Raw genomic sequence first — 15,853 nt, forward strand, 5'->3', positions numbered from 1 at the left:
CTCCACGGTGCTCCACTAGCTGCAGCCTCGCTCTGCCTGCCCGCCCTCACCAGCCCAGCCTGGGAAGGGAGGGAATGAGGAGGGGGAAGGGAGGACCTGCCTCTGGGCTGGAGCAAGAGACAGGGAGCCTTCTCCTCCCTGCTCCTGGGGCACATGAACACGCTATCTGAAAAAACTTGGGGTCACCTGATTCAAGCCCATCTTCTCTCCCCTGCAACCTGGGCAGCTCTCAGCTGTACCCGCGGCCATGTTCCTGAGGCCAGAGCTGAGTTTGTTCCGAGCATCTACTGAGGACCACTTCTTCTGGCCCAGGAGAGGCGGTCCCCAGTGAATTAATCAATGCTGAACTCAAACACCAGCTCTCCAGCCCAGATTCTGGAGTTTACATATACCTTGACCTACCTGTGCTTTCAAGCCATGGAGCCCCCATCTCACCTGTTCCTCCCCATGGTCTCATGGTCTTTGACCACCACGTGAAGCTCAGAGCTCTGGTCCAGGGGGGTGCCCTTGAGGTCCCACTCAAAGCCCTAGAAGAAAAGATATCTTAACCTGTGGCTCCCAGGAGAAGAGACTGTCTGGTTTGTGTTCATGCATCCATTCAAGAAGGTGAGTGGGTGGATGGATAGGTGGGTGGATGGATAGATGGATGGATGGATGGATGGATGCATGGATAGTGGGTGGATGGTTGGATGCACCAATGAATGAATGAATATCAGAGTTCCAGAGCCTCAGAGGTGATGGTGAGAGCTGAAAGCAACAGAAGAGGAGGCCACACTCTCGTGGTCCACTCTTCCATGGTCCAACTCAATTCCAACTCATGCCAGCAAAACAGGTCAAAAGCATAGTTGGAAACATGCCATGTAACCCTGCAGGGTCCTCAGAGTCCAAGATTGTGCTCATTCAAAAGCCACGCCCTTAGTAGTGCCATGTCAGGTAGCCCTGCCAGAGGCTCCTCAGCCTGCCCCACAGCAAAGGCTCCCGGTGCATCCAAGACCCCATCAGGAGACTTTGGTTAGAATTCTGGACAACCAGCCCCTGTAGGACACCACTGAGAAAAGCCACCTCTGCCAAAGCCCCTAACTTGTCCTGCAGAGACAGACAGGACAGAGAGAGACAGAGAGACAGAGGGAGGAAGAGAGGAAGAAGAAGAAGAGAAAGAGGAGGAGGAGGAGGAGGAGGAGGAGGAGAGGGGATAGGATAAAAAGACACACATACCTCATTCCACACAGGGTTCACATTGTTCTTGATGACCTTGGTTCTCTTCTTCACCCCTGAGGGAGACACAAAAGGGAAAATGGAGAGACACATCGCACCCTGCTCATTCCACCCTGGTAGGTGCAGCTGCTGGATCCATTCAGCACTGTAGCTCAGCTGCCAGAGGAAATCTCACAAAACCAACAGATTCCCCGAGAAGCCCACCAAGGGATGCCAATCCCACCAGTGCAATTGTACAACTTCTCCTCCAGCTCTGGAACTACCAAAGAGCAGCCTGGGCAGAAGGATGCTTTTAAAAGAAAATGCCCAGACTGATTCTTCTTAATGAGTTTGTTATTGTCATTCCTGACTTTTTAAAGTGTTTTTATGCAAATTTTCTGGTTCTAAAAATCAACAATCTTCCTAGAAAACGTTTCATTTCTCTTTTGAAAAAATACCTACCTCCAAAAATCTTTGCCACTTGCACCACAGTTAGATCTCCAGGACATATAAAGAATGCAAAAAACTTAACACCAAAAAAACAAAAACCCAATAATAAGGAAATAAACAGACACTTCCCAGAGTAAGAACTATAATCAATCAACACATATATGAAAAAATGTTCAACATCTCTAGCAATTAGAGAAATGCATATCAAAATTACTCTACAATTTCGTCTCACTTCAGTCAGAACGGCAATTATCAAGAATACAAGCAATAATAATTGTGGTAGGGATATGGGGGAAAAGGTGCACTCATACATTGCTGGAGGGACTGCAAATTGATGGAACCAATCTGGAAAGCAGTATGGAGATTCCTCAGAAAACTTGGAATGGAACCACCATTTGACCCAGTTATCCCACTATTTGGTTTGTACCCAAAGGACTTAAAATCAGCATACGACAGTGATGCAGCCACATCAATGTTTATAGCAACTCAACTCACAATAGCTAAACTATGGAACCAACACAGGTGCCCTTCAACAGATGAGGATAAAGAAAATGTGGTGTATATATGCACAGTGGAATATTATTCAGCCTTGAAGAAGAATGGAATTATGGCATTTGCTGGTAAATGGTAAAATAACAAGCTAAGTGAAATAAGCCAATCCAAAAAAAAAAAACCCAAGGCCCAATATTTTCTCTGATGTGCAAATGCTAATTCACAATAAAGGGAGGGGCTAGGGAAAGTACTTTGAATTAGATGGAGGGGAATGAAAGAAGGGGAAGGGGCATGGGTTAGGAAGGATAGTAGAATAAATCAGACATTATTACCCTATGTGCATCTATGACTGATGTGACAGGTATGATTCTACACCATGTACAACCAGAAGAATGAGAAGTTATACTCCATTTATGTATGATGTGTCAAAATGCAGTCTACTGTCATGTGTAACTAATTAGAACAAATAAAAATAGAGAGAAGAGAAAAAAAAACCTTCCATATATTGTATGATTCCATTATGGATACAGTAAGACGCATTCCACGGTGTCCTACTAGACTTAGGGAATCTCCTCACCTGAGCCTATCAGTCTACTGGGTGGCCCCTCCAGGAGGGTGGCCAGAAACTCTGTCCAAAATCCTTCTTCGTGGATTACCAGAGATAGGAATGCACCTGCTTGACCCAGCAAGAGACCAGGGGCTGTGATTCCGTAGGGCAGCAGTTCCCAAGCTTTTTGGTCCCAAGATGTCACTCTTCAAAATGATTGTGAACTCCAAAGAGCTTTGATCTACAGGATTCACATCTATCCAATTTTACTACAATAGAAATTAAAACTAAGGCATTTAAGATATTTACTTAGCAATTAATTTAATATAATGAGACACCCAATACATGCTAATATAAGTGACATATTTCTTTGAAAAATAGTTGTAACTTCTAAAGCAAAGGAAAGTAATACTGTTTTTACATGTTTATAAATCTCCTTAATACTGTTGCTGGATTATCATATCTACGTCTACATCCAATTTGTTGACATGTTGGTCAATATCTATGAAGAAAATGTAGCCAGAGATGTAGCTAGAAGGAGGCACATACTTTAATGAACTTTTGGGTAACTGTGAATATCCATTGAAACCACATCTAAACTCATTAAGTAGTATCTCTTGAATTTCTTAAAGGTAAGTTGCAATGTAAAACATGAAACTAGATCACTGAACATTTTGTTCCCTGTTACATTACAACTAATTATTCTACCTTGCACTTTGAATGAATCTTTACCCATTCATGATTCTGTAACATCTACATCCGTCATTTGGAAAAAATTTTGTTCATTGAGTTGTGCAGATCTTCCAAATGCTGACACATTTCATTATGCGATACCAAAAACATCACCTTCATTAATATCACCATTAACGTCACCAGAAAGGTGTACGTACTGAGAAGCTGAAAAATACAAGCTTTCTAAAATTCCACTTTTTGCTTGAAAGTTCAAACTTTGCAACTGGCAGAAGAGATACATGTTAGCTATTCTTCTTGAAGTGGCAGGCTGGCTTTGTTCATTTTCAAGAATTTATCTACCGAATATGCAAGTCTGAATAACCATAGTTTGTCAATCATTCTTTCCAGGAAAAATAGTATTCCATGAAAAAATAAACAGCCAGACACAGTGGTGCACTCCTGTAATCCCAGCAGCTCAGGAGGCTGAGGCAGGAGGATGGCAAGTTCAAAGCCAGTCTCAGCAACTTAACAAGGCCCTAAGCAACTTAGCAAGACCCTGTCTCAAAATTAAATGGGCTGGGGATGTGGCTCAGTGGTTAATCGCCCCTGGGTTCAATCCCCAGCACATAAATAAATAAATAAATAAATAAATCTTGGAAAATATAGAAACCTTAAAGAAGAAAACTAGGCCAATTAACCAGTGGTTAGTTTAGCCTATAACTCAAGCAGTCACTGAAGTGCTTTTCCCTTGGCAATTGTCATTGTTTGGGTGTGCAGAAGTGAGCTACTCAGGCTTCCTACTTCACCTCCCAAAATATTAAAAACACGTGTCCTTGAAGGTTAGCATTAACGATTTTTGGTTCATCAAAGACATTCTTAAATGAAACTGACTTTTTTCTTTTTTAACTAAATACTTAGGATAGAAAGAATACAGCCGGTACCGTTTGCCGTCCAGGTCCTGATGAGTGTGGAGGCATGGGGTGTTTTACTTTATATTGCCTGCGGCCATCAATGCAAATGCCAACTACTCTCATTTCCTGTTACTGTGAAAAGGATTTTGACCTTTCTGAGCTGCTCAAAGAATCTTGGGAAATTCATTTAACATTGCAGCCTCGTTTTTCCTCATATGTAAAATCATAATGGCACCTCCACAAAGGGTTGTGAATATTAAAAATATATATATGATGTGCTGGGAGTGGTGATGCAAGGCTGTAATCTCAGCAGCTCAGGAGACTGAGGCAAGAGGATCGCAAGTTCAAAGCCAGCCTCGGCAACTTAGTGAGGCCCTAAGTAACTCAGATGGGCTGGGAGTATAGATCAGTTGGTAGAGTGCTTGCCTCACATGCACAAGGCCCTGAGTTCAATCCCCAGCACCACAAAAAAAAAAAAAAAAAAAAAAAAAAAAAATCTGCCTAAGTAACTCAGAAAGACTCTGTCTTTATATAAAAAATATTTAAAAGACTGGGGATGTTGCTCCGTGGTTAAGCACCCCTGGGTTGAATCCCTGGTACCAGAGAGAGAGAGAGAGAGAGAGAGAGAGAGATAGGATATGCCAGGGGCCCAGCACCCTGGGAACCCCTCACGTGGGAGTTCACTGCCCCTTCCCTCCCCTCTATGCTGCCCTCTGATGCAGCCAGTAGACTCCTGATTCTTCAATGCCCAGCTCAGCTGTCTCCTCTGATGAGCCTCCCTGGACTCCCAGACTCTCTTGGGTGCTCTCGAAGCCAGCTGGGCCCACAGGGGCTGGATAACAGTTGAATAACAGCCCAACCAGGCTGTGAGTTCCCGAGGACAGACACCACACCTCACTCATGCAGTGACCCTAGCACATGACAACATGCACAGTGAGCAGGTGCTGAGTGAGGGCTCTTTTCTTTCTGACGTTGGCTGCAGACTCACTTTCTCACCAGAGGATGGAGCACTGTTCCTGGGGCACCCCAGAAGCCTTCCTGAATCCTCAACAGATGAAGGGAGGGAAGGAGGCCCAGTGGCTCCAGGGAAGGTGTCCTGGAAGGGGCACCAGTTATTCTCTAGATTCTCGTGTAGGCCTGCCGGGGCTGAACCTCTCTGAGTCCTCCTGTGGGTCATGAGGCTATGGCTCCAGTTGAAATTGACCCTGGAGTCATTCAATGGTAGCCACTAGGGAGTGACCTAGAGTAGAGCTCACCACTCTGTAGGCCTTGGTGAGATAAGAACTAGAGTGTCTACAGCATAGGGTTCTGGGGGACATAGAGGCAAGCCAAGTGTCCACTTCCCCTCCCCTGCCACAGATCAGCTTCCTGTGTGACCTACAGGAGTAACTTGGAAAATTCCAGCTGCACCCTCACTGGAGTCGTCCACTCGGAAACTCGCTTCCTGGTGACTCCAGCCGGCATAATTGAGCTGTGTGTGTGTGTGTGTGTGTGTGTGTCAAGCCCTGGGCTAACTGTCTCAGAGCCATTTTCCATTTCCTGCCTTTCCTAAAGTTGAGGGAAACAAGAGCCTGAAATGAGATTTCACAGGGTCCTGGTTAGAAGAGTCCACTTGGGACCCTCTGGGTGACATTAAGAAGGGGTTGCTTATGGGCAATACTACCCCAAAGAGGAGCAAGAAGGAAAAGGGACATGAGTCTGGCACTCATCACATGAGTTACAGACACCAAGGGAAGGAAACAGTTAAGACAACAGCAGCTGTTACACCAGCCTTTTGGCCATGTCCAGGCCACCTCCACCACAGCCTCTACTCTGGCCCATGGTGCTGACCAGATAGGGACAATTGTGGCCACTGGCCCCTGAGTCAAAAAAGATACCACTGAATGAACAAAGATGACTCTTTTTTTTTTTTTGATGGATTTTTGTTTGATTTATTTACTTATATGTGGTGCTGAGAATCAAACCCAGTGCCTCACACATGCTAGGCAAGTGCCCCAGCCCCAAAGACAACTCTTGAACAATACTTTTATAAATGGCATCTTGGAGTAGTGCACACAGTTTGAATAATAATAGATTTTACATTATGAGATAAACCGGAGAAGAGTATTGGACAAAAATAGATTTTATAATCTCTGAATCATGGTTTCTTTTTGTTTTGTTTTGTTTGTTTGTTTGTTTGTTACCCAGGATTGAAACCAGGGGCACTGGACCACTGAGCCACATCCCCAGCCCTTTTTATGTTTTATTTAGAGACAGGATGTCACTAAGTTGCTTAGTGCTTCAATTTTGCTGAGGCTGGCTTTGAACTCAAGATCCTCCTACCTCAGTCTCCTGAGTCCCTGGGATCATAGGCGTGCTCCACCACGCCCAGCTGCGTCATGGTTTTGAGCTTCCTGGTTGAGGCACAGTCTCAGTGTTTGAGGAAAGTTTGTGCCAAAAAACTGAAACAATTGAAGAGTAAATACCATCCATCAGATTTCTCACCAAGTTCTCAGCCTAATATGGAGAATTCCCTTTTGTCCACCTAATGAAGCATTCACAGAAGTAGTAAGACTATTTTCCAGATGAATTTGAAGCCAGGCAGCATGGTGGTACACCCCTATAATGCCAGGGAATCAGGAGGCTGAGGCAGGAAGATCACAAGTTCAAAGCCAGCCTCAGCAACTTAGTGAGATTCTGTCTCAAAATTAAAAGTAAAAAGGATTGGGGGTAGGCAGGCAAGGTGGTGCACACCTGTGATTCTAATAACTGGGGAGGCTGAAACAGAAGGATTACAAGGCAGAGGCCAGTCAGAGCATCTTAGCAAGACTTTGTCTCCAAATGGCTGGGGATGTTGTAGCTCAGGTATAAAGCACCCCTGGGTTAAGTCCTCAATACAGAAAAAAGAAAAAAGATGAACTTGGAGATTATAGTAAAGAAAGCCAGAGGCTTAGAGTCAAAGACTTCTTTCAGAAAGATGAGAGAGAACTATTTGGAAACCGGTAGGTAAAGAGAAGAGGTTGGTAACCAGATCCAGGTATAGAAACTTTGATCAAAGACTCCCCACCCAGTCTGGAACCTTCCAGACCAACCTACAAAAAGCAGAAAACCCTTCAACCTCTGTGGTTACCAGTCCATGACAGTAGACTGAGACTAGACTCTGAGCTACTGCCAACTCAGCAGGGACTCTTTCTCAGAGAAACCAGTGCCCATGAACCTTAGCAGAACACAGCTGTGGTTCATGGAGCACAGAACCTGGTTCACAAGCTCCTCTCCTATGAATCAGTCCCAGTATCCATCAAGCCAGCCATACCCAGACACGTCAGAAGAGGAAAAGGCACCCAGAGGATGGCAGAGAAGACCGGAGGAGGGACAGCCCAGGCATCAGAGGAAAAGTCCTGAGAAAATGGCTTTAGGAAAACATCCAGAGTAAGCAGAGGGAAAATAAACCATACAGGTCAGTACAGAAAGGCTTGGGAATTGAGCAGAAAAAAAAAATGTCACCTCTCTAAAAACATAGAAAAGAAAGGACAGAGGAGGAGTTGCTTTGGCACCAGCCTGTCCTGGGGTTTCAAAGCTCTGTAGTTGGTTCTCTTGAGGTTAAATAGAAAAAAATAATTGAGAAGCTGTGTTTTACAATGTTCATGTCCCTCTCACTTTTCATATGTGAACAGATGCTTTAAGTTCTAGGTCAAGTCAACATGAAGTGTGTAGCATGCTTGCCCCCCAACGTGGAAATAACTTTTTCCTCATTTTCTAAAAGCACTATTACATTTTTCTTACATAAAATGTAATTTCCCTCCAGGACAGTAGTTCTACTTTTATTCATCAAATTGCTATCATGGTGGAATTATTTTCCATTTATTTTAAGTTAGAGGATTAGTAGACTTTACATCATCTGTTTCTTGGTTGGGTTTTGTTTTAGTTTTGAGCCAGGTATTTTTATGCTCATTGATTTTTTTTCTATAAAGCAATTTAGATTTTTTTTTCTCTTTTTGTTTTATCTAACTTGTCATGTATTTGCTGGGTTGCAAAGTAGAAAATGAAAATAATAATAAGCTTAGGTTACATATAGGTTTAAAAGTTTCAAAGAATCTTGATACAAAATCAGTTTATATTCTGGAATTGTTTATAAAAAAGTGTTCTAATTTCAAAAGAAGAAGGAGAATGAGAAAAATAGTTCCATCATCATGAATTTAGACCTGTCTTGTCCCTAAGAATTACTTTTAACCTTGAGACATGTTTTTTTTTCCTAAACATTTATTCTTTAGTTGTAGGTGGACACAATACCTTTAATTTAGTTTTTATGTGGTGCTGAGGATCGAACCCAGTGCCTCACGCATGCTAGGCAAGCGCTTTTCCTCTGAGCCACAACCCCAACCCCTTGAGACATGGTTTTATGTGTGACATTTAACAGACTCAGGTGCTCACAGTTCACTCTGGGGGAGAGGGAGGGAGCTACTCCCTTTCCCAACCTGCTTGGCAAAACTGGGTTTCGGCATCATCTGTGAAGATCAGGCTGACGTGCGGGGGTATTCTTCCAGACAGAATGACACAGCCAGCCACAAAAAGGCAAAATTTCACTTAAATGAGGTACCTGGAGTAGCCACAATCATAGGGACAAAGTAGGGTGGTGGCTGCCAGGGCTGGGGGAAGGGGGCATGAGGATTAGTGTTTAATGAGTTCAGAGTTGCAGTTGGGAAAGAGGAAGAATTCTGGAGATAGATGGTGCTGATGGTTGAACAACGATATGAATTTTTTTTGTCTTTTGTTTTACGGGGATTTTTTATTTGTTTGTGAATTTGTTTGATTTTGGCTTTAGAAAAACATCCAGAGAAAGCAGAGGGAAAATAAACCATACAGGTCAGTATAGAAAAGCTTAGGAATTAAAAAAAAAAAAAAATCCAGGACCCAGTGTCCTGGACCTCGTGCATAGTAAGCATGTGCCCCACCACTGCGCTACACCCCCAGGCCTGTGAATATAGTTAACATCACTGAACTGTATCCTAAAAAGTGGCTAAGATGGGAAATTTTATGTGATGGGCATTTTGCCACAACATTTTGAAAAGTCCCGGGGAGGTGTCCTGGGATCTACCAGCCAATGTCAAGGTGAAGAATATTTCTACCTAGAAAGAGGCAGAAAGCAGGAGGGAGGATGGGAGTTTTTAGACTCCCAGATACAGTGAGAAGGATGGCGGCTTCTGTCCTCATGGAGTGACAGGTCTTACACTCCTCAGAAGTTGCAGAGGACCTTTAGATCCTGCAGGCTGCCTTGAGGAAAAGTCCCTCATTCATCCCACAAATATTCATTGAGGGCTTGCTCTGCACAGGACACTCCCTTGACACCCCAGTAGAATACCCATTAAGACAAAGAAAGTGGTAGATATTCAAGTATCCAAAGATAACTAGAGAGCAAGAGCAGCTGAAAGGAGAGAAAACAGACCTGGCTTCTGTTGAAGGACAGTCTGCTTCACCTCCTGGCACAGATACCCCAAACCAAAGGGTAGGTGGATTCTGATACCTGCCACATCATCCGAGGACTCAAGCCTGTGCACCCCCGACCTAGGCGGCTGTCACTCCCCCATCACCAGCAAAGCACTGCTCTTCTTACCCACAAGAATCCCCCATCCCCATCTTTCTAAACCTGCTGGAACCACACCAGACAGGGAAGAAGTGGCCAGGAAGGACAGTGGGCAGTAGATATACTGTCTATAATGGAATGCACTTTGAGAGGGGTAGTCTTTAAACTGAAAGGTCCATTACAGCTGAGGAAGATATTTCTATACCATTTTTGTTGGTCAAATAAAATAAAATTAACTGAGGAAGATACTGGAAACACCTATGACAAAATGTTAATATTTCTAATATGTAAAGAGCACTTGCAATTAATTAAGAAGCAAACAGCCCAAATGGACAAATTAAAACAATAACTCCGGGACTGAGGTTATGGCTCAGCGGTAGGTGCTCACCTCTCACGTGTAAGGCCCTGGGTTCAATCCTCAGCACCACATAAAAATAAATAAATGAAATAAAGTTATTTAATTAATAAATAAATAAAAATAACTCATTGAGAAATAAAAACTAATAGGTAGTGTTGAAATAGCATGAATACTAATTGAACCTCAGGACACTGTGAAAGATGATTTTAAGAAAATGAACCCTCATTGAATCATGTTAAGTGACATAAGCCAGATTCAGAAAGACAGTGTTTTATTTCTTTTTCTCTCATATGTGGAAGCTAGAGGGGAAAAAAAAACAAAAAAGGTATGTCATTAAGGTAGAAGGAAGACCACTGGGGTAGAGGAAGGAGGGAAGTGTAAGGGGAGGTATTGGGGACTAAAGCCAACCAAATTGTGTTTTCTGCATGTGGGAAAATGCCATAATGATACCCTATATTCTGTAAAATTAATATATGCCAATAAAAAGGAAAGAAAATAAGCCCCAGGCTGGGGATGTAGCTCAGTTGGTAGAGTGCTTGCCTCACGTGCACAAAGCCCTGGGCTCAATCCTCAGCACCACAACAAAAAAAAAAAAAAAAAGAAAAGAAGCCCCCATGGAGGATGTGAAGAAAAAAAGGATCCTTATCTAATGTTTGTGTACATTTGTGCAAGTATCTGCAGAATAGCTTAAAGGGTTCTCAAAAAAACTGAAAGTTAAGCCAGGCGCCATAGCACACACCTGTAATCCCAGCAGCTCGGAAGGCGAGGCAGGAGGATCGCAAGTTCAAAGCCAGCCTCAGCAAAAGCAAGGTGCTAGGCAACTCAGTGAGACTCTGTCTCCAAGTAAAATACAAAATAGGGCTGAGGGTGTGGCTCAGTGGTTGAGTGCCCCTGAGTTCAATCTCTGGTACCAGACCCCCCCACACACACACACACACAAAAAAAACACTAAACTAAAAATAGAACTATTGTATGCTCCACCTAGCTCCCTCCTGGATAAATATCCAAAGGAAATGAAGTCAGCATACAAAACATACCTGCATACCCACGTTTAATGCAGCAGTATTCACAGCCTAGGTACCCATCAACAGATGAGTGAATAAAGAAAATATAGTAGGTATACACATGGAATAATATTCATCTCTTAAAAAGTATGAAATCCTACCATTTTCAGGGAAATGGGAGGACATCATGTTAAGAGGAATAAGGCAGAGGCTGGAGTTGCAGTACAGTGGTAGGGGGTTTGCCTTGCACATGTGAAGCACTGGGTTGCATCCTCAGCACCACACAAAAATAAATAAATAAATAAATAAAGACACTGTGTCTATCTACAACTAAGGGGGGGGGGGAGAGAGAGAGAGAGAGAGAGAAGTATTGCATGTTTTTTTTTCCCTAAATGTGGAAACCAAAAATAAAAAATAAAACAAAAAATGACCTGAAACTAGAGGAGGAACTATTAGAGACTGGGAAGGGGACCAGCAGGGAAGGGGGAGAGGGGACAGAAGGGAAGTTAGACATGATCAGTATACAATATATGCATGTAGAGAAATGCCACAGTGAAATTCATTAATTTGGACAGTTAGTATGTGTTAAAAAAGAAAAGAAAAGAAAAGAAAAGAAGCCCTCATGCTTAACTGGCAGAGGGTAGAGTTGGTACAGACTTCCAAAAGAGCAATTTGGGAAATGCAGCAAAGCCTCGAGCCCATCTATTACCTCGGACACAGCATTCCATTTCTGCTGCTTTACCCAAGGAAAATAATTAATATGCAGGCAAAGATTTAGTCACCAGGACACTCCTCACAGTAGCAGTATAAGAATTGGATAAAATATTTAAAATGTGTTGTAACCTGAATATTCATCAATAGGGCATTGAATAATGATTTGCCCATATAATAAAACATTCTTCAGACATTTTGAAAGGTTATGTAGAAGAACTTGTACTGATATAATATTCCTTTTTTGAGTAAAATGCAAATATGTGAACATCTGGGGGGGAAATTCTGGGATGGGATTGCCTCTGGAGAGGAAGGCAGGGGTCTAGGAAATAGTGGTGGAGGGTGGAGCTGACCTCAGGAATATTATTACCTGTGTATTCCATTCAAAGTGCATTCACGAAAGCAGGGTTTCTCCACGTTGGTACTGTGAGTATTTGGGGCCAAACAACCTTTGCTGTGCATACTACAGCGACACAGCCACATCAATATTTATATCAGCACAATTCACAATAGCTAAACTATGGAGCCAACCTAGATGCCCTTCAGTGGAAGAATGGATAAAAAAAAAAACATGGCATATATACAAAATGGAATATTACTCAGCAATAAAAGAGAATAAAATCATGGCATTTGCAGGTAAATGGATGGTGTTGGAGAAAACAATGCTAAGTGAAGTTAGCCAATCCTCCCAAAAAACAAATGTCGAATGTTTTCTCTAATATAAGGAGGTTGACTCATAGTGGGGTAGGGAGGGAGAGCATGGGAGGAATAGACAAATTCTAGATAGGGCAAAGGGATTGGGGGAAAGGGAGTGGGCAGGGGGTTAGCAAGGTTGGCAGAATGTGATAGACATCATTATCCAAAGTACAAGTATGAAGACACGAATTGGTGTCAACATACTTTTTTTACAATCAGAGACATGAAACATTGTGCTATATATGTGTAATAAGAATTGTAAAGCATTCCACTGTCGTTTATTTTTTTAAAGGCAATTAAAAAAAGAAAAAAAAAAAACTTTGCTGTGAGTGTTGCAGAGTTGTTCTGTGCAACCTTTCAGCAGCATCCTTGGCCTCTACCCTTTAGATGCCAGTAACACCCCCACTTCTCCAGTGGCATCTACCGGAAATGTCTCCAGATGTTTCCAAATGTCACCTCTCACTGAAGAACAGAATTGCTCCCAGCTGAGAACCACCATGTAAAATTATACATTTATATTTTTTGTACTTATTTATGTGTTAAATTTCATAACTAAAGATGTTTTAAAAGAAAAAAAAATCTTGAATGAAACATGCCAAACTTTCTACAAATTAATGCGAGTGGCAGGATTTGGGGTCTATTTTACTTTTGCCTCATGTCTTTCTGGAATTTGTCATTTCTTTTTTATCTTTCTTTTTTTTTTTTTTTAGCAGGGAGGGGAGGGGGTACTGGGGATTGAACTCAGGGGCACTCAACCACTGAGCCACATGCCCAGCACTATTTTGCATTTTATTTAGAGACAGGGTCTCACTGAGTTGTTAAGTCCCTCAGTTTTGCTGAGACTGGCCTTGAACATGCAATCCTCCTGCCCCAGCCTCCTAGCCACTGGGATTATGGGCATGCACCATTGCGCCTAGCTGGAATTTGCCGTTTCTTATAGTGAATACCTATTATGTTTATTAAAAAAAAGAAATAAAGCTATTTTCAATATATTAAGTTATGCACTTGTTTTAAAAGTCAGGTTCTGAGAGGCCAGCCAGTGCCCCAACAGCCTACCTGCCCTGACAGGTGAAGAGGAGTATTCTCTAAGGACAGAGGGTTCTATAGGAACCCGCAGGCTCCTGCCCAGGAGACAGAGTGAAGGGAAAAAAGGGAAAGAGGAAGAGAGGCTGGAAAGACAGGAGAGGCCCTGAGGGATGAGTGAGACGGGAAATAGACAGCGACTCCTAGGATCCTGGCCTCAAGGCAGGGGACACAGAGCAGAAGTTCACCAAGTGAGGGGCACAGCAGATCTGGCTCCAAAGCACCAGGGATCTGACTCTGTCCTTGGATACATCCCCAGCACACAGAACACTACCAAGCATGTAGTAGGTGCTCAATAAATAATTTTTCAATGAACCAAATGTATGAGTTAGAAGGATATAAATAGTCACATTACAGAATGGAAAATGTCAAGGCAGAAGAGAGGTACAGATGACCAAATGCTATAGGAAACAAAGCTGCTCACACACACAAATATCCACCATGGCTAGTTACCCATGGCATTTTTAGTTAACTAATTAATTAATTAATACAAAAACAAAGACACGGCCAGAATTCATGAGTAGCCTCTACCCTGAGTTCCTTAGACAGGGAAGCCAAAGAGTGCTCTCAGAGTCCAGCCTCGGGCAGCTCATCATCTATTTTGGGAGGCAGGTCCTGAAATTTCATCTGAGGCTGGAATGCCCAGGGAACAACTGCAAGCAAAGCCAGGCCAGCCGGGGCCCATACATTTCAGGCTACATGTTGGAACAAAGCACACAGGGTAGGCTGGCTTCTGTGCAAGCAGGTCACTGTCCCCTCTGTGCCACAGGGGGTTGGGCTCAGTGCTTCTAAGCTGACTGTGCATCCAAAATGCTCAGATTCATCAGAAACACCTACACCTGAGTCCCACCCGGAGTGATTTAGCTCCTGGAGAGGGGGAGGGGGCTGGCAACAAATTTTATAAACAGTACCCCATACTGTTCTGGGGTACCACACCTCACCTGAGCTCTGTGAGTTCTGGGTCTGATTCTAATGACTTCCCTCCCTAGGTATCAACTCAGCCCCAAACTCCATCGTGACTACCTGTGGGGGGGGGGGGCTTATGGGCTTCACCTATCACATCATCTCTGATTCAAATTTTTCTCAAGGTGTGGTTCCACCATGTCCTGCACCACGTACATATCAAATGCTGATTTTTAACTCACCTTCCTAACCTGCTGCATGAGCACCTGTATGGATGGGGCCTCAGAAGCTGGTTTTTCAAACACCCTCCAAGTGATTCTCAAGCATAAACACATCTGGAGGATGGCTGGAGGCTGAGCCAGAGGAGGCACAGACACTGCTGATGGCCCATGTGTGCTCAGCACTAGGACATGCCAATGAATAAACAAGGTGGCCTGGTGTCCTGGGGAGGAGCTGAGTACTGAGCACGGGTGGCTGGGGTGAGTGTGCTAGCTGAGCTGATGAGGCCATGCTGAATCCAGAGATGAGACTAGGCAGCCAGGGAGACCCTGGAGACCTCCGTGGAGAAGGTGGTAACGCAGCTGATTATGAAAGACAGACTGAACAGTTGGAGAGGTTATGTTCTATTATATTCCAGCTTTCCTAAGGGCTTGTAAATGTAAATAATAAGGCTTTTTAAAATGCAGGGAATACAGATTTGGGGAAGACCGGAAGTTGTACCTGTTCAGGGTTCCATGGACAGGGGCAACAACCAAAGGGGGCCTCAACAGATTTAGTTACCTGCCTGACTCAAGGGCAGTACCCACTCAAGAGTTGGTACTTCCCTGGGGCGACCACTGACATGAACAAATCATGTGACTTCCCTGGCTTTCTATTTTCTCATCTGCAGAATGGGCGTGACAGTTGCCACCCCAGGACTGCTGCAGAAACAGGGAAAGAGCTATGAAAACAGATCCAATGGGGTTTCAATGCAAATGTGAGTCCTAGGCTGATGTGGTCCCAGGGGCTCAGTGTCCTTAGGGAATTTCTTTTCCTCACAACTATGGGCCCACAATTTGTGTGTGTGTGTGTGTGTTTGTGTGCATGTGCACACATTCACACAGGAAATTGAACTAAGGGCCTTGCACATGCCAGATGAGTGCTCTACCACTGAGCTGCACCCCCAGCCCTGCCCCACAATTTCTATATAGCCAAGCCTAGACAGTATTTATGGTCGAGGAGAACAAAGGACCTTGCTTTGAATTTGCTCCGGCATAGTGAACACCCTGGTCT

At 43.6% G+C, this 15,853-nt stretch overlaps 1 protein-coding gene across 16 annotated transcripts in view; it reads right to left on the reverse strand.

Annotated features, from left to right (window-relative positions):
• Positions 1-15,853, reverse strand: part of Dysf (dysferlin) — a 207,386-nt gene that overhangs the window by 178,843 nt on the left and 12,690 nt on the right. For all 16 annotated transcript variants that reach the window (XM_046432413.2, XM_046432409.2, XM_046432411.2 and 13 more), the window contains exons 2-3: positions 1,216-1,271; positions 436-527 (exon numbers count right to left, since the gene is read on the reverse strand). In XM_046432413.2, coding sequence (XP_046288369.1) covers positions 436-527; positions 1,216-1,271 — 148 coding nt within the window. The remainder of the gene's footprint in view (positions 1-435; positions 528-1,215; positions 1,272-15,853) is intronic.

This window comes from Marmota monax, unplaced genomic scaffold (genome assembly GCF_021218885.2).
Source record: "Marmota monax isolate L192 unplaced genomic scaffold, Marmota_monax_Labrador192_F-V1.1 WCK01_AAM20220418_F8-fsc00106, whole genome shotgun sequence".
Lineage (NCBI taxonomy): Eukaryota > Metazoa > Chordata > Mammalia > Rodentia > Sciuridae > Marmota > Marmota monax.